At 42.1% G+C, this 20082-nt stretch overlaps 1 protein-coding gene across 1 annotated transcript; it reads left to right on the top strand.

The window, feature by feature from the left end:
* Nucleotides 1–15064: 15064 nt before the first annotated feature.
* Nucleotides 15065–19309, top strand: EXOSC3 (exosome component 3; the record flags this gene model as incomplete). Its single annotated transcript, XM_084236964.1, has 4 exons — nt 15065–15388; nt 16030–16179; nt 17981–18132; nt 19108–19309. 4 exons carry the CDS (start codon nt 15065–15067, stop codon nt 19307–19309), a joined length of 828 nt encoding a protein of 275 aa, XP_084093090.1.
* Nucleotides 19310–20082: the final 773 nt, after the last annotated feature.

Here is a 20082-nt window from a genome sequence, read left to right as displayed (position 1 = left end):
GATTTCAAATCAGTCTATACTGACTAATTTCTATGTAATACTATTTTTAAATCCTAAAATATTTCCAACTTAAATTGCTGAAATTCACAGAGATTAGTTTGTCAGAAATGCCTGAAGCATCCTTGAAATTCCTTGCCCCTGATGCTCCTTAGACCACAACAAATGTAAACAAAGGTTCCCTATAATGTGTGCTCTAGGCCCATATCCTATGTCCCTGCATACCCCCAACACTTAGAATCTATCTCATCAAGCAGACAGGGAGCAAATTTATTTAACTATCCACTGACTAGTATTTTTAAAAAGTTGCTTCCCAAATGATATAATGCAATATGCTTTATATATACACTGCTCTTTCCAGTCAGTCTTTTATATTTTGTGGGCAAGCAAGTTTCCCCCTGATGTCTTTGACATCACTGGTTCTGCCCATCAAATAGAATTCCTTGTTGGGTACAAGACTGACAAAAAGAGCAAAGCGGTTGTACATGGCATAAAAAGCTGCAATGGCAGCTATATCCCAGGCATCTTCTTGGTTGAAGCCATGCATCTCAAGCTTTTTGAAATGGTCATCTGTTATGTCATCAGCTTGGGAAACAGCAAGTGCAAACTCCAGCATTGCCTTTTCCCGAGCAGGGAGGTCAGACTTTCTCCAATTCATAAAGACCTGCAAGAAAACACAGGGTCAGAAATTAGAATCTTTCACCATCACAGTATAGCAAATTAAAAAACAAGAGCTAACAAATTGGGTGTTAATGGAAAAAAACCACAACATTAAAGGGGCAAAGTAAGATACTTTCAGCTGGATAAATATCTTAGTCAAATTTAATGGGATGCAAACTTGGAAGTCTGGCTTAGCACCACATCTGCCAGGAAGCTTTCTTTGCTCATTCCAACTGCAAGCATCTCTTTCTCCCCTAAATTCCTGTGGTATCAAGTCTCTGAACTAAGACTCAGAGACTCTTAGTACATGAGAACCCCAACCTTAACATGAGAAAAGTGAAACTCAGATAATTATCCTTTTGCCTCCAATTGATCCCAAACAAGACACAGTATTTGCAAAAAATAGGCACTTAACAATTACTACATGCTAAGAATGTGCATGCTTCATATTTTATTTCTTATAAAAATCCTAGGAAGTGGTATTTTTTATTATCAGCCCGATTTTATTGGCCAAAAAAAAAAAAAGATGCTCAGAGAGCTGAAGTGACTTCATCAGGGTCATTCAAACAGAGTGGCAGAGATGGAATCTGAATCCAAGAGTATTAGACTCAATTATTATACACTAATAATTGTTACCTTGCTGAAGCAAAATACTGGAAACCACTAACCAGCTAAGAATAGCCGGTTGTCATATCACGGCAAACTGTGATATGACGCAGCAATGGGACTGGATGGGAAGAGCTGTAGGTGTGTTCCCTGTACCATACAGTAGGTTTTTCCCTTTCCTCATATGGATAGCATAAATTCACTATGGAAAGGGCTAAGGACAGATTGGGGCAGCAAAAGTGCAAGCTTTGAAAATGGATTCTGCCACATTCCAGTTGTATGTTCCCTGTTAAGTTACAGCTCTGAAACTCAAATATAAAATGGTTATAATTCAGAGTGAGAAGTTCAATTTAGAGTAAGAGGTAATAATGTATTTTTAAGAACTGTATGCCAGCGATCCAGTACCAAGTCTGGAACAGAGATGGGGTTCTGCTAATCCCAAACATCATGCATACATAAAGGCAGCGGGCTACATAAAGACAGGCTGGCACAGTAATGGGACTGGGCGGGAAGAGCTGTAGGTGTGTCCCCTGTACCATACAGTAGGTTTTTCCCTTTCCTCAGATATAGGGAGGGCCTGAAGGTAGCTCAGGGAAGGCAGACACTAACCTGGTCAGAGAGCACTGGGTTCTTTGAAAAGATCCTATGCCGGGCACTATGGACAACTATGTTGTACATGCACCTGTCAGCCAGACTGGTCACCATAATGATGAGTTCCTTGTCAGTTCTACTGAGGTGGCCTGGGGAAGGTGAGAAGAGACCTGTACACAAGTTCTGACCGGCAGCTTAGAAGAACATACTTTACCTACCCACTCAATTATGTATTAATTCCCAGTCCCACACTACTAAATCTCCTCCTATTTTATTTTCTTCAATGGATGTCAACTTTCTGAAGTCAATTTTAAAAAATTTCATTTATTTGCTGTTTTCTCCACTCTACAATGTTTGAAAGTCTAGACATTTTTCTGATTTGTTCACCTTATTTCCCCAGAGCACTCCCTGGTATATAGTGGTCAAGAGACATTTTCTGAAGCCTAGCGGATACTAGAGTAACACTTTTAAAAAGTGGAGTTTAAAGAAGAGATTTCCTAAACTCAGAAGACCTACTACTTAGAAGCAGAGAGACACAGAGGAGGAAGTAATCCACTTTGGAAACTGATACCATTCTGTAACTGTATATTTATAATCTTATTTAATCCTCACACCAGCTCTGCAGTGTATTATTATTAATACCATTTTATATACCAACAGTACCAATACTATCAGTTAGTATTAACTATCCATTTTACTGGTAAGCAAGGCTTGAGACATTTAAGTACTCTGCTGAAGTTCATTTGCATTATTTATGGCAGAACTCAGTTCTAAACATAAGCTCTGTCTTTTCTCACTAGGATAGAAAAGATGTAGAAACTGTGGAAAGATAGGATAGACCTCATTCTGTATTGCCACTGGAAAAGTAAAGATGAAGGTGGTTGTGGGAGCTCAGAGGAGGAAAAGCCCATCGTAAATAAAGGCAGGTGAGATGGACTTTAAAGGAAAGGTCATATTCTAAAGCATGGATAGGGAAAAAGGCATCCTAGGGCACAGTAAAGTGCCAGTAAAGTATAAAAGCAGAAATGTCCTGAGACTAAAATGACTCCAACTGACAGAACATGAAGCGCTGGGGGAAATAATGCGGAGAAGGGAGGCTGGTGTATCAGGCCATGGGGAGTCATTCAGACTGTCTCCTAGCACCTATTCGCCCTTTTTCCTTTAGTAAGAAAATCACTTGATTTTTAGCCAGGTACATGGCCACACAGCTTCCCTTGCAGGTAGATGTGATAGGGTGACTAACTTCTGAACAAAGGGTTGTAAATGGAAGCTCTGTGTGTTACTTCCATGTCATAACCTTAAAGGGAAATGACATACACCTGCAAGGGCCCCTTCTCTCTCTCTCTCTCTCTATCTCTCTCTGCTGTGAGCAGTGGCAAGCTAATGAGCAGACAAAGACAACCCAGTCAACAACACTACACTATTCCTTAGCAGCTCACATATGGCCTACTAGGTAATATGGGGGGGAGGGGCAAATCTTATTTAATCCAGTATAGCTTTGGGTCTCAGTAACAACTTAACCTGAAACCTAAGTAATAAATTTATGGTTGCCAAGTTAAAGTCCCTGAATTTTATTTAGGGAGCCATAGAGGGCTTTTAAGTCCAAGGTAAGAACAGTGAGCCAGAGTTATTACCTAATTTGCCTTAGTTCTCTACCTATAATCATAAGTTACATTCAGCCCTTGGTCTCAGAATCCAAATGATGTCTTAACCAATTAGTCTTTCTGAGCTTTTCCTTAGTTCCACAGTGATTTGGGACTTTGTAAGAATGACCATCTGATGGCAAAAAGTGAAAGGGGGGAATAGCTAGGGGGAAATGATGTCCTGAGCTAATTCCGTACAGTACAGGCTTTGTGGATACCACCCCCACTCCATCAAGACACCGGAACTAAAAATCCCAGGATCCCCAAAGGGAAGTTGCGAGAACCTTAGGGCAGAGTTAAGCAGCCATTTTCTCTGTTTGTAAATAAAAACTAGCCATGTTAGTCGGGTCGGGCACACTTGGTTCATGCTCTTGGCCAAGCAGGTTTGATCTCGGTGGGTCATTTGGAATTCCAGGTTGGCAGAACGGGTAGGACACATTTAAGAATTTATCTCCTTCTTTTCTCCCTGAGTTGTACATTTCCTTATTCCCCTTCTCTTATAAATAAACCTTTTGTTAACCTTAAAAAAAAAAAAAGATCACCAGAGCAAATAGTCATATGGATCTCATCCAAGAATAATTTAGCAATCCCCCCTCACCCCCTTTACCTGTTTCTTTGTTGCAGATGGCATTGTAATAAGCAAAGAAGGCTCTGAACTCCACTGGCCGGTGAGACAATACTTTAAATATATTTGGTAAAAATCCTGTCTGCAGGGAAGGTAAAAAATAGAGAAACATAGAATGAAAACTATTCATAGAATAGGCAAACAGTAATTGGTACTCCCCATATCTTGTGCTGAATGTTAGATGCAATTTTAAGGTCATAGCCTTGATATCAAAGCAAAACATACAGGTACCTTCATTTTTTAGAGTACTCTGTGACTTTGTTTTTAAAAAGATTTATTTTTGCATAAAAGAACTGGGGTATATGCCAGAGGTGCAGGGTATGAGAGGATTTACCAGAGACAGAGTGGGGAGCAGAACAGGCAGATCCACTGAAATACACTGCTGAGGGCAGCAGAGGGCGAGACAGGAGAGGTCTGCTGCACTTTATGTGGGTCAGCGACCTGGCCAGGAATCAAACTCAGGCCATCGCAGTAATAGCGCTGAGACTTTACCCCTACACTAGCAGGGAGGCCCTACTGTGTCACTTCTAAGGGTGTATGGGATTTCTTTTTGTTAAGTCTTTTTATGAAATTTCGAGAGAATGTTATAACTAAACCAAATAACACGTTTTAGAATGTTAATTTTAGTGATTCTTATCTTTTCAGAGGGGCTGGTGGCGCTCATTTCTTTCTTTTTTTTTAAGATTTTATTTATTTATTTATACAAGCACTGGGTACAGTCAGAAGTGCGGGAGGGTGAGAGAATTCACCCGAGACAGAGGGGAGAGCAGAGCAGGCAGAATGACGAAATACACTGCTGAGTGGAGCAGCAGGCGGCAGGAGAAGTCTGTGCGCCATGTGGGACCCTCGCCTGGAGGCCAGGGATCGAACCGGCGCTGCAGAGGCTGCGGGCAGCTTCGCAGCCTAGCGCTCAACTGCTAAGAACGCGCTCATTTATTTTTAAGAATTAAATGAGCAACAAGCCTTGATATTAGTGCTTTGTAAATTTCTTTCATAGATCTAGTCACCTTTTTCCTTCTCCAAAACTCTGTAAAGTAGGTAAGGCAGTGATCAGTATCCCCAGTTAACAGATAAGCAATCTACGGGCCTCCCCGGTGGTGCAGCGGTTGAGCACGGAGACATCACAGTGAAAAATACAGCCCCAAATGCAAGAACCCAATGTTAATGATGTCAGTGAGTCACTGGATTAAATAATTCAGGAATTACCCTGTCTCTGACCTGCTATTATGTGAGACACTGAACTATCCTTACTATTAGCCAGATAAATTGGATTTTCTATTACCTGTAGCTAAAACAGGTAACACATGCTAAATTTTCATTATTGCTCTAGTAGATATAGTATTAAAAAACATTTATCAATATATCAGTAATGGGCAGCAGTTGGGGAGGAAGTTAGGTAGAAACAGGTGTTGGTGGTACTGAGGGAGAAAGTGGAAGCTCCAAACAATTTCTCACCTGGGCAGCAGATTTTTATCTTTTTTAAATACTAGACTTCCATACAAGATTTTGTTCGGAAATAAAAAACCAAAATTCTACCACCACGTTTGAAAAACAAAGGTTTTAAAGCAAATGTGCTTACAGGATGGTATTATGATTTAGCAACAAAGAGCATCAGTTTTAAAAAACTACCCTCAAGATATAATTCAGGGGTACACCCTGGTGGTGCAAGGGGTTAAAATGTAACCTATGAAGCTATCTGCAGCCACTGCAGCATGAGTTCAATCCCTGGCCAGGGAACTACCCACATGGCACAGCAGACCTCTCCTGACTTGCCCGCTGCTCCCCTCAGCAGTGTATTTCAGTCAATCTGCCTATTCTGTTCCCCACTCTGTCCCTGGTGAATCCTCTCACCCCTCCACCTCTGGCCTGTACCCCAGTTCTTGTATGCATAAATAAACCTTAAAAAAAGAGAAATAATTCAGGGATGTACAAAAAGACACATGTATAAACATCTATTACAAATTCTAAATGTCCGAGATTTGGAGATAACTGAAATGACAACATCTGTATTATATAATGCTGTATCACTAAATATAATGTTTTGACTTAGAAAAATGTTGACAATATGATCTCATTAAAAAAAGTTGCATGTTATTTACATAAGGAAAATAAGGAAGAAGGAAGCACATCAAAATGTTAACATTATAGTGATTTTGACAAAAAAGTTATTTTCATTATTTCTAATTTTTCTGCTTATTTAAAAATTTTATAATTTTTTGGATATGATTTTTAAAATATTTTTTACAGGAAAGAGCAAAATACCTCTCACACTTACTTAAGTAGCTAGCACAAATCTCAGTGGTTCTATCTCCACTCCGAGTAACAGTGCTAATGGGAACTACAGAACACACCTCAGTCACAGGTGGGCAGTGGACTAGATAACAGAATCCCAGAACATAAGAGGCTGTGCATAATATAAGAGGAAAAATATCTATGTTCTTCTGAATGGGATACATGTAGACCCCAAAAGAGTTCATCCACCATGAGAACTTGGGCAGAATGGGGCAACCAGTTCCATGGATTCCACTCTGCCTGCCTCTTGCATAAGAGTGTCTCACCTTCATTTCTATCTCTTCCATGAGCTCTACAATGTCAAAAGGCAGGTCCTTCTTGTAGGGAATGGAATAACGGCTGATGGGTTTGGACTTCTCTTCCTGCTGAGTCTCATAAAGGCGCGAGTTCAGGGTCATCACAGGTAACTTTTTCCAAAACCTATTTGTCATAAGACGAAGAGGAGACTGAAAGGAAACAAAGACAGGTGTGGATAGGCTACTGAAGGAGAGGCTTGGATAACAAGTCTGTATCATCTGGGCTTAAAGCAAAGATGGTAAACAGGTTCCACATCCTGGCCCAACTCAAATTTATTACAATTCCCTGCCTTAAGCAACCATGAAAAAGATTCAGGACTCAACAAGACTCAATGCTGTAATCAACCTGTAATAGGGGCATGGGAAAGAGGTAGGAAGGCATGGTGGCCCAAGGAACATATTTGCAATACTTACCCTAAAGTCCAGTTCATATACCACCTACTACCAATGAAACTTCTGGAGTTCTTCATGGCCATGAAGGCTTTCTGCAGCCCTTTTAAGTCTACCAAGTGACTGTCAGAATTTTACTATCTGCTGCTAATACGTGCTAGCGCTATTAGACACACTCCCAGCAATCTTGCATTTTATACACAGGGAAACTAAGGATCAAGTAGGTTAGCTCAAACAAATAAATGTTTTAATTCAATAAATATGGATTCAAATCAGAACTGACTCCAAAGTCTATGTTCTTCCCACTTTGTCTCTTTAAAAAAAAAAAATCTAACTGAAAAAATGTAAAAAATAATACTCTAAGCGAAGAGTGGGCAACAAACAAATTTGAATAGTCGCCCTTTCTTGCCCCATAGCATACAAGGTTCTGATAGGGAGTGGGAGATAATCAAGAATATGCTTTTCCAGAAAGCTCAGTCAGATCAGAAAATCTGAGCCAGTGAGAGATTGTATAAGGTAGGGCTATCTGAAGTCAGAGGGCCTGGGTCCACATTCTGACTCTGCTGCTTACCAACTGTGTGACCTCAGGCAGGTCACCCTTTTCTATCTCAGTTTCATCATCTGTATAAGTATGGACAGTAATAATACCAAACTCAGAGTGCTGTTGTGAAGATTTAATGAGTATATACCCATAAAGTACTAGGAGCAGAAATTTGCATTTAGTAAACACTATGTATTTATAAAAGTAAAACGTTACAAGTTTAAAACAAGGGTGTGATAAAAGTATATTGGGGTATACTTTGGATCTATCAATTTGACATCTGCTTACATTTATTTCAATACTAAACCCACAAAAATATCTGTATAGTTGCCCTCAAACCCTTTGAAAACCTTCAGTTGCCCCTGTTGACTATACTATAGTAGTCTACCTGCCTGACATTCGCCCCTCTTCTCTGCCAGCATCTACATCCCACTAAGGGAAAGGTCTTGTCTGGAAACTTGGTCGTTTTCCCAGCTTTCCCTATCCACAGCCAGTGTGGAGCAAGTATTTGAGTAGACAAACCATAAACTGGCATTGGTTTATGAGGCTGCCTGGTCAAAAAGCTCTGCCCACGCAGATTCACACTCTTGGGATTTGAATTGGAAAATCAGAAGTGAACTAGTTGGCAATGATAGTTGGGACTGCAAAGTCACAAGGCAGAGTGAGGAGATATGATGGTCACGAGCACAGAAAGGCATGAGAAAAATCACGAGTAAGCTGCAGCTATAAGGAGAGAAAAGATTCAGGGTAGAGGCTAAGAAAAAGAAGTTGGTGGTGCTAGAATATGTGACTAGAAAAAGGACTGAGAATAGCTGAGACTTGTTCATGAGACCCTGGATCCTGCTGTGGAGGTCCCTTCAAGGTACTAGAATCACCTCTCAAGTTTCAGTTTCCATGTAGTATGATTGCTTGGTTTCACAATACTTCAGATAGAACTCATGCACTGACAAGAAAAATTAGAATGACAACCAAGAAAGAAAATGTGTCCTTTGAATCAGGGAGGCTTTACTAACTCAAAGAAAACAAAATACTCAGGAAAGAAGTGCTTCTTCATGTAATATATGTAACATTAAAAAATAAGAGCAAAGACATACACTATTTAATATATGAGTAACATTGTTCTGGTGACCGTATATGATTATATGATCAAAATTCAAGTTATGTTGGTACTATTATTCCCATTTCAGAAATGAAAAAACACAGGCAGAAAAGAGAAGCGACAGAGCCTGCAAATAGCTGAGTGAAGACTGAAATTCAGGGAGCTCCAGAGTCCACACTCATAACCATTGTACTACGCTATATTCAAGCTTATTGCCAAGCATGAAAATTCCACAGCACTTTTTAAACCCCATCTAAATCCAAGGCCAATCCACAAATCTCAGGACTGGTATTCCTGTTCTCCTAGACACTTTTTAACATGAACTCCAACCTAGAATCTCCTTTCCCCCAGCTCATAGCAACCATTAATCAACTTTCTATCACTCTAGATTTGCTTACCTTGGACATTTCATATAAATGGAATCATAAAATGTGTGGACTTTTGTATCTAGTTTCTGTCACCACACTGTTTTATAGGTTCATCCATGTTGTAGAATATATTAATAATTTTAATTCCTTTTTATGCTTGAGTAATATTCCACTGAATGGACACATCCCATTTTGTGTTCCCTCATTCATCAACTGATGGGCATTTGCATTGCATGCAGTTATTTAGGTACAATGAATAATTCTGCTATGAACATTCATGTGCAAGTTTTCATGGACACAGATTTTCAATTTCCTTAGGTATATACTAGGAGTGGATCTGCCATATTATATGGTAACTCTATGTTTAACTTTTTTTTTTTTTTAAAGATTTATTTATTTATTTATACAAGCACTGGGTACAGTCAGAAGCTGGAGGGTGAGAGAATTCACCAGAGCCAGAGCGGGGAGCAGAGCAGGCAGAAGGACCGAAGCACACTGCTGAGGGGGGCAGCGGGCACCAGGAGGGGTCTGCGCGCCATGTGGGACCCGCCTCCGGTGGCCGGGGATCGAACTGGTGCTGCAGAGGCTGTGGGCAGCTTTGCAACCCAGCGCTCAACCGCTGCGCCACCGGGGAGGCCCCTATGTTTAACTTTTTGAGGAACTGTCAAACTATTTTCCAAAGTGGCTGCATCAGTTTACTCTCTCACCAACAATACATGAGGCTTCTAGTATTCCTTCAACCTTGTCAACACTTGTTTTAATCTGTTTCTCATTAAGCCATCTTAGTGGGGATGAAATGGTTTTTTTCCATGTGTGTATTAGCCATTCACATATTCTTTGGTGATACATCTCTTCAGACTATTTTAATATCGGGTCATTTGTCTTTTTATCGAGTTTTAATGTTGTTTATATATTCTAGATGCATGTTCCTCACCAAATACTTGATTTTCAAATATTTTCTCCTAATCAGTGGGTCATCTGCTTACTTTCTTTTCAAGATTTATTTATTTATGCATACAAGAACTGGGGGGTAAGCCAGAGTGTGGGGGGCAAGAGGATTCACTAGAGAAAGTGGGGAGCAGAACAGGCAGATCTACTAAAATACACTGCTGAGGGGGAGAGTGAGTGAGACAGGAGAGGTCTGTTGCGCCATGTGGGTGAGCTCCCTGGCTAGCTGCGGGATCAAACTTGTGCTGTAGTGGCTGGCAGCAGCTTGATAGCACTGTCTTTAACCCCTGTGCTACCAAGGAGGCCCTTTCTTTCTTTTTTCCTTTCTTTCCTCTCTCTCTCTTTTTTAAAGATTTATTTATTTATTTATTTGTTTACACAAGCACTGGGGTACAGGCCAGAGGCACAGGAGGGTGAGAGAATTCATCAGCGACAGAGCAGGGAGCAGAACAGGCAGAAGGACTGAAAACAATGCTGAGGGGAGCAGCAGGCAAGACAGGAGAGGTCTGCTGTGCCATGTGGAATCTCCCTGGCCAGCTGGGAATCAAACCCACACTGCAGAGGCTGAGGACAGCTTCACAGCGCTGCGCTCAAACTGCTGCGCCACCAGGGAGGCCCCCCTGCTTACTTTCTTGATGGTGGCCTTTGAAGCACAAAATTTTCTGATTTTAAGTATTTTCCTGCATTTTTCATTCAGTGTTAGTGCTTTAGGTACCGTCATATCTGCAAAACCACTGCCATCTCTATCCTTTCTACTGAGAGCTTTATAATTTTAGTTTTGATATTTAGGTTTTTGATCCATTTTGAGTTAACAGTTTGAAAGAAGGATCCAACTTCATTTTTTTGCATGTGGATGTCCCGTTGTCCCAACATCACTTGTAAGATTATGCTTTCCCTGATGAATTGTCTTGACACCCTTATTGAAAATCAGTTGATCAAAATGTGAGGGTAATTACTTACATGTTCTCAATTCCATCCCACTGATCTGCATTTATCCTTACACTAGTATTACAGTCTTGATTGATTATAAGCCTTGTAATAAGATTTGAAATTAGAAGTGAACCCCCCAGTTTTGTTCTTTCTCAAGATTTTTTTTTAAACTACCCTGTATCCCCTAGATTTGTGAAAAAATTTTAGGATCAGTTTCAATAAACTGCTGTTTACAACTGCTGTTACAACTGAGTTTGTTGATCTTATGACAAATACTTGCGCCACTTATCTATGTACCATTTAGCTCTGAAGTCACCCCTCACTGCCTGCTCTGACAAAATTGATCTGAGCCTTAAAATCATCATTCCTTTGCTATCATGAAGGTAAACTTAGTAGGTAAAAGGCCCTGCAAAGGCACAGCAGGCACTTTCTAGTATTCTTGCAGCATGACAGCTTCTCTAGCATCTGCTCCTGCTTTACCTGGTGGCCAGAAGCAGCCAGAAGTTTTCTGTAGCACCTATTTAGGCAGTTTCTTAACAGAGGCTTCCAGGAGGCAACTCCCGAGGATCAGCTTTCCCTAGCACCCTAGGAGTTTCAGCATGTTCTGGAAGGTGGATTTCTAGCAGTTCCACTTGCACAGATTCCCAGTGACTTCCTGCCATTTACTGAGCCATGGTCAAGCCCATTCAAATAAGGTTTAGGTCAGTCCTGGACAAGGAGGGGCTCTTCCTTAGGTTCTCACAGTACTAGAGGTCATAGCTGCTCCTCATAGCTGCTATTCTTACATTTTTAAAAAGCTCTCTCTAGTTCTCACTAGCCACAATTCTTTGTGGTTAAAAACACGTATAATGCTAATTACGTGCTCCTTTGTACAGTGATACTTATGAGCATTTATGATAAATCCTTTACACAAGTTATTAAAGTACTTCTACGAATACTTTTACTATTTTTTTGAATACTTTTACTATTAACTGCTGTACACACATCAGCATTTGGTTCCTTGCAATTCAAATATTACTTCCCATAGGACACCTATCCTGATTCCTACCTTCCTCCCACAGAGGTAACCATTTCATCCTTTGCACTCTCAGGGCTGTAACACTTGGTATTTTCATGGTTGCATGTGGAAGCATGAATTCAGTTGACCGGCCAGCTCAATTCCAGGCTGACGGCAAACACCCAAATAGTGTTGTTGATAGAAAATGGGAAATGCCCAACCTTACCAGTCAACAAAAGAAAAGCAACTTTCCAACTTCTCAAGAAGCAGAGATGTCTGGGCCTCCCTGGTGGCACAGGAGTTTGATGCCCCACCAGGGCGCTAACCCATATGCCGCAGCAGACCTCTCCTGTCTCACCCGCTGCTCTCCTTAGCAGTGTATTTCAGTCAGTCTGCCTGTTCTGCTCCCCACTGTCTCTGGTGAATCTCCCCACCACCACCGCCGGCCTACATCCCAGTTCTTGTATGCATAAATAAATAATTAAAAAAATTATTTATTCATACATACAAGAACCCGGGACAAGTCAGACGTCCCGGAGGGTGAGAGGATTCACCGGAGACAAAGTGGGGAACAGAACAGGCAGGCTGACAAAATACACTGCTGAGGGGAGCAGCGGGCGAGACAGGAGAGGTCTGCAGCGCTGTGTGGGAATCTCCCTGGCCGCCCGGGAATCGAACCCTCACTGCAGAGACTGTGGGCAGCTTCACAGCGCTGCGCTCAACCGCCTGCGCCACCAGGGGGGAGGCCCAATAATTTTTTTTTTTTTTTTAAAGCATAGATTTCTAAAGAGAGGTTCGAGAAAGAGACTTGGAGACCTCGGTCTGGTTCAACCTTTCTATAGGCAATTTGGAAATTTCCACAAGGGGATGGCTCAGAAACAGGAAGGGTTCGCCTGAGGCCGTTGAAGCTACTCCAAATCTGCAAAACCCCTAAAGAGAACCGGCCTACTCCACCAAGGCGGTCCAGCAGACTGCATGGGCCCCGCTGCATTCTTTTACACTGAGAAAAAGCAGTATGTGGGGTTGGGAAATGCGAATTTTGTAACCGACACCCCGCGGGGCCACCCTGGCGAGAAAAGCGCCCCGACGAAGTCCTGGGAGGTGGCTCGGGCCCAGGCTTCACACAATCGCTTCAGGCCTCAGCTGTGTCCCTACCCACAGCAGGCCTCGTGTGTCCAGACCCCTGCCCGCCGACCCCGGTCTGTGCGCTCCCACTCACCGGTGGTCGCAGAACCAGAAGACGCTGAAGCGCGGACATGGCGGCACGCGGTAAGCGCTCAGGCAGCCTTCCCGCCCGCGTCCTCTGGGCCCGCCCCGGCCGCGGGAGGGGGCGTGGCCAGCGAGGCCGCCGTCCCGCCCTCCCAGTCCGAGCTTCCGGTCTCCCGGCCACAGGCCTCCTCTGGGGTCACAGTGTTTTTTGTTTTTTGGTGTTTTTTTAAAAGATTTATTTACCTATGTATACAAGAACTGGGGTACAGGCCAGAGATGTGGGGGGTGAGAGGATTCACCAGAGACAGAGTGGGGAACAGAACAGGCAGACTGATTGAAGTACTCTGCTGAGGGGAGCAGCAGGCGAGTCAGGAGAGGTCTGCTGCGCCATGTGGTTAGCTCCCTGGTTGGGGATCGAACTCGTGCTGCAGAGGCTGCGGACAGCTTCATAGGTTGTGTCTTAACCCCTTGCGCCACCAGGGAGGCCCCCATAGTTTTTTTATTATTTTTTTTTAATGTTGATTTGAGAGGGATCCAGACAAATGACCACGTGCTGCACCCACTCGGAGATGGCCTTGATGGGTCTCCTCAGCCATGTTTGGGTTATTTCTTACAGAGACTCCTTAACCGATGTGGGATATGTGAGGGACAATTCAGGAACCATGTCCCCAGCCTGACGGGATGGAAGTCCTTGAGCATCCTTTAGGCATAACCTCGGGCCAGCCATGATGTAGGCGATTTTGTTCTTCAAATACCTACCGGTTCTAGACTCTGGAACTGGGTTGGAGTGGGGAGGAGGAAACGAATCAAGAGTAGTTCTTACAACAGTCTGACCACAAAAACAAGCTACATTTTAATTGGTCTCCTTTCTCTTATTTACTTATTTGCTAGCATGTTGTCAAATTTGGATGTTATGTTAGGGATGACCTGTTGTAAACATCCAAAAATTAAAAAATTCACTTTGGAAGCGATGTCTCAGAAATGGGCCATAAAAATGGAGGACTGAGAAAAGCCATCTGTTAGAGCTAAGACCTCCCATTCCCCAGGAGCCCTCAGTTCTGCTGGGGAATCTGACCAAGATTCCAGTGGCACTATATGAAGGTGCTATTTGACATTGAATTGACTTGATTTCAAGTAAGAGCCCTAAAACTCAGTAGAGCAAAACTCTGAAGCGATTTGGATTTGGAAGTCAGTTACTTCTCACATAAGCCGATGAAATGTGCCAAATAAAAGAGCTGCAAAGATTTAACTACAGTTGATTTTCCCAGACCAGGCAGGGCTAGCTCCAATTTTAAATATATATATATATATGTACAAGTGATGTGTGCAGGGTTAAAAAAGGTCTAGGGGTAATACACACTAAAATATTAACATTCATTCATCAGGTATTACCCATTGAACTACAAAGAATGAGAACAAACTAACAGCCTAGCAAGGGAGAGAAACGGGCACAAGACGTTTTCTTCTTTTCTGTTTTCCACAACATGAAGAGCCAGTTTCGCTAGCAACAATCAAAGAGGTTTTCTGAGAGTGGAGTCGGTGGAGACTGCCAGTTCTGGAAGCTCCGAAGCTCAGTGTTCACTTGGAACCGGGTGGGAGGGTCCTGCCCCCCACGGGAAGTGGAGGCTCAAGTCGCGTGCTTCTCTTAGCGCCTTGCAGAGAGACTGCAGGATAAATCGTGGGCTAGCGGCACAATCTGCAGACTTGGCCCGCAGTTTTTAGGCTTTCTTAGAAGCGGGTTCAAGTCCTTCTGACAGCTACTGCCGGAAACGGAAATCCGTGCGCTGGCCGGCGATTGGATGCGGAGACGGAAGCAGAAACCGGAAGCGGAAGCGCGGCAGAAGCCGGAAGCCGTGTTTGGTGGCGCTCGCCATGGCTGAGGCGGCTGCTGTCTCTGCAGAATCCCTGGCCAGTGGCAGGGCGCGGGCGGCGCGCACTGTTCTGGATCAGGTGGTGCTCCCGGGTGAGGAGCTGCTGCTACCGGAGCAGGAGGACGCAGAAGGCCCCGGAGGTGCCGGGGAGCGGCCGCTGCGCCTGAATGCCGGGACCCGCTCCCGGGTGCGCGTGGTGTGCGGTCCCGGCTTGCGGCGCTGTGGCGACCGCCTGCTGGTCACCAAATGCGGCCGCCTCCGTCACAAGGAGCCCAGCGGCGGTGGCAGCGGTGGCGTTTACTGGGTGGATTCGCAGCAGAAGCGGGTGAGCTGCCACTGATGAGATTATCCCCGCTCTGGAACACTTCTGAAAAGGGGCACGGGTGTCCCTAGTGACGTTAGCCTAAAGCCACGCTGTAGTCTTGTGCCCACCTGTGCGGCTCCTTTAGATGGAACGTGACCCGAGAAGGGCCACCAGGAGGGAAAGGGGTCTGGAAGTGTTTGCAGAAGGGGATAATGTGAGATCATGTGAGATATAATCATAGTCTTCAAAATTCCAAAGGTCAGGAAGCACCAGGGTTATCTTTTGTGGTCCCAAAGAGCGGAGCTAGGCTCATTGATAGATGTCACAAGAAATAGAATTTCTCTTAGAACTTTCATGGAGGAAGAATAGTCTAACAAAAAACCTTACTTGCTTTTAAGGACCCCGGTGCCCTTAATGTACAAACACAAGCTAGGAACTTCCTGAGGAGGATACTGAACAGGTAGGGAATACTAGTTCAAGTTAATATAGACTACTAGAGTTTATGACAGATTGTTTTTGTACGGAAAGTGGCGTATTAAGTTTGTGGCAAGGTTTGTTGTCTTAACGTTAAAAGAAAGTCATCACTTAGGACTTGGTTAAGGTATTTTTCAAGATACCTTGGAAATGATTGTCATTTATGATTTTCTTATTCTGTTTTATAGTATGTCCCAGTGAAAGGAGACCATGTGATTGGCATAGTTACAGCTAAATCTGGAGATATTTTCAAAGTTGATGTTGGAGGGAGTGAGCCAGCTTCTTTGTCTTACTTGGCATTTGAAGGTGCAACTAAAAGAAACAGACCAAATGTACAGGTAATGATGGGAATCTTTGGTTTCCAAAGTAAGAAAAACATTCTGATATCCAGAAACATTCAAATATCCAGAATGTTACCTGAATTGCCTTTAGAGCATGATCTATTTTCCAGTTTTATAGGATGATCTTCAAGCATCTGTGTCATTTCTCCAGGCTCCAAGATGTCCTTGCAATGCCAACATGGGGTTAAAGCTATGTACTTACTTTACGTTTGCTGCACTGGGGATGTTTCATCTCTACGGAGTTGAACCATTTTATCTTTTCTCCATTGTTACCTGTTATGTCCACAGCCACTGGACAAATAAGTAAATAAGTCATAGGTGCAAGGAGAGAAAAGTGCAGATTGCCCTATCAGCCACCAGTCCTTCCTCCTAGTACCCCGTAACTTACTTCAATCACATCACTTTGTTTTCCTACAGTCCCTTCTTGGAACTGACAGGGGAGCAATCTAGTTACCTCAGGTTTTTTATTTGGGCTATTTAGGTAACGTTTGCAATTTTCCTGTCCACCCAAACCAGAAATTTACCCTGTCTCACTCATCTGTCATGTTTCTTTAGTTGCTTGATCTTATCGATCCTATCTCTGATCTTACTCATGTTGACCCCTGGCCTTAGCTACCACTTGACTTGATCCATAGCTACTAAACTTAGTCAATGACTTCCTCATTAACATCTCTGCCAATATACTTTTGTGGTCCCCCCCACCCCCACCCAGACTTTTGAGAGTTGATAGCCTCATGCATTCCTCAGGGAAAGAAAAAACACACAAAAAACCTCTTCAAAGGCTACAGATCTTCTTGATCTTATTCCATAGATTTTTCCATTATCCATAATTATGTATTCCACATAGCCATGTTTGAGTCATGCCAGACTAACAGCATTACTGAAGTCATGATTTTCTGCCCTTTTACTTTTACTCATGCTGTTCCATCTGGATTGTTCTACCCCCTTCTTAGCCTGTGGAACATTTGCTTATATTTCCAGACCCAGGCTACACACCACAGCCTCTTAAAACCATCAGTAATCTTCAGTCACTTTTAACTTTGCTCCAGCACCTACTATATTCAGCCTTGAATGAAGTTTATTGTTTAGTGTACATCCCTTTGCCCTGAGACTAAATGCTTCTGAAAAGCAGAGAATGTTGTTCTTTTCTAGTTCCTATAGTCATCAACAAATAGTTGGTACTTAACAAAACAAGTACACTCTCCATTTTCTTAGTTTCATCATTTTGAAGTTGAACTCTGAGGTTTGTAAGTAAATCTTGCACAGAGAAATGCCAGTGAATTACCATAGTTCCGTTGTACTTTGAATAATTTTCTTACCAGCTGTTTCTTATTTCAGTCTATCCCATAATTCCCTAAGGCAGAGCTATCTAATAGAACTTTCTGTGATGAGGCTTGTGTTTTACATTGTTACTCCCTGGTACAGTAGCCACTAGCCACACGTGGGGTTGAATGCTTGAAATGTGACTAATGCAGCTGAAGAGCTGATTTTAAACATCTAATTTTAATAAAATTTGCTTAAATAACTGCCTGAGGGCAATGGCCACCATGTGTATGTTCTCTGGCTTTGGAGGGCTACCAGTCTGGGGATTTCCTGGTGGATGAAGCGGGGATAGTACAAGTGTTAATTTTGCCTTCTTTTTAAGTCAGTTCGGGAGTGACTGGGAATCCTGGTGTATAGCCAGTCTTTAGTCACAGGACTGTAGGTGCCTGGCATTGCTGCCTGTGGGAAAGAACCAAAACAGCATCTGTGGAATGGTTTGCTGAGAGGAAATGAACTGTTTTTTAATTCATTGTAGGTTGGCGATCTCATCTATGGCCAGTTTGTGGTTGCTAATAAAGATATGGAACCAGAGATGGTCTGTATTGACAGCTGTGGACGAGCCAATGGAATGGGTGTGATTGGACAGGATGGTCTGCTTTTTAAAGTGACTTTAGGCTTAATTAGAAAGTAAGTTCTAATGCCTTCTGGCTTACCTGTTTTCTTTTATAATTAGACTGTCTTAGAAAGTTGACTAATCTTTGGAATTTGGATTGTTTTGTAAGTGTACGAATCTCCTCAAAGTTGAAATCAGTATCCATTTTAGCACAGTTGTAAGCCATGCATAGTCTCATCCTTTCTTAATGTGAGTACATTGAATTTATATGTATTTAGTGATATCATTTTTGTGTTGACATGAAGTGAGAGCTTCTCTCCTGGAAGGTCTACTACTCCCTATAGCCTGTGTACTGGCTTTTGCGATTTGCTACTACATAAAATCACAAATCTAATAAGAGAAGCCAAATACAGCTAGCTGATAGGATCTTTGAACTTATGCAAACATTCATGGAAAACTTCTGATAAACTGTCCTGGTAGATGAAACAGTTCCCAGTAGCAGGAACTCTTTGTTAGGTGTTTAGACCTTTATCTCCCCAAAGCTAAGCCTGTTAAAGGCTTTTGCTCCTAGAGCTACTGGGGTTCAGAGCTATCTTGCATGTCTCTTTTTGCTACTTTTTCTGCAGTTTTGGAGGTTAGTTCAAGAAATGAGAGAAGTATGTTATTAACCTTCGAGGTTCAAAATAGTTAACATCCCTCTTTAAATACTGAATTTAATAACTTAGGAAAATAAAGTGTTCTTTGAACCCCATACATCATAAAAAAGTGGTTTCTAAAGTCTAGAATTAAGGTGCTCTGACGTAGAATTTTGAACGTTTTTTGACAAGTTGGTGACACAAGGGAGTTTATCTTTGTAGAAGACAGCCTACTGTTATGACCTCTGATAAAGTGACAAGTATAAAGCTGCTTGGAAGAAAAAGGGCAGATGTCATGTGCCTTGTTCTTGGAGTGATGCTGGTGGGGCTTTGAAAAACTGGAGAACTGTCCAGGAAAGGAGAATCAGACCACACTTACCACTTTTTATTAAATTTCATTTTCTTCTTCACCAGGCTACTAGCACCAGACTGTGAAATCCTACAGGAGGTAGGAAAACTCTATCCACTGGAGATTGTGTTTGGAATGAATGGAAGAATATGGGTAAAGGCAAAAACCATTCAGCAGACTTTAATTTTGGCAAACATTTTAGAAGCTTGTGAACACATGACAGCAGATCAAAGAAAACAGATCTTTTCCAGATTGGCAGAAAGTTGATCTAAGTGGGCTTTTTGAATCAAGAAACTGTGGGTTTCCTGGGGAAATTTTTTTTTCAGGTGTACCTCTCCCTATTAAATCTGCTGAAGACAAGACTCCTAAAATTTTTATTAAAAAGTACTGGTTGCCACCCATTTTTTTGTGGGTGAGTAAAACAATTTTTTTTGTTTGTTTTTTACAATAAAGTTTACTAAAGTTAGTATTCATGGTTTATTTGATGTTAACTTCCTTAGTTTTGCTAGAGGATAGCTGTTATGATAAACTGGAAGTGAGCATTAAAATAACATTTTTTGATAATAGTAAAACATGTTCACGAAGGCAAATGTAGAACACATAAAAAGCACAAAAAGGCAAACAAAACCTGCCTATAATCCCATTATTTAGTGGGTAGCAGCTAACCATTATAGTGGATTTGCTGTGTACTAAATATTGTTCCAAGTTTTTTGCATAGATGAGTTCACTTATTCTTACTAACTTTGCGAAAGACAACTATCTTTCTGTTGAACTAGGCAGACCTTAACTTGGCCTCATTCTCAGCCACTTTGTGGTAATATGTTTTCCAAATTGGAAATAGAAGGTTATATCTTATATGCTATTTGTCTGTTTCAAACAACATTCAATACATCAATTTTATGATCTTTAACTGAAAATTCAGTAGTTGTATTTTATTTTCATCTTACAGGACATGTCCAGTTTTTTGGATTGGGTCCAGTTTTTGTTGTTGCTTTATAAACAATACTATGATCTATAAAATAAGTTGGATATCCAAGTCC

This window comes from Talpa europaea (genome assembly GCF_964194135.1).
Source record: "Talpa europaea genome assembly, chromosome: 7".
NCBI lineage: Eukaryota > Metazoa > Chordata > Mammalia > Eulipotyphla > Talpidae > Talpa > Talpa europaea.
Note: the sequence above shows the minus strand (reverse complement) of the source record. Positions and strands in the feature narration are given on the sequence as shown.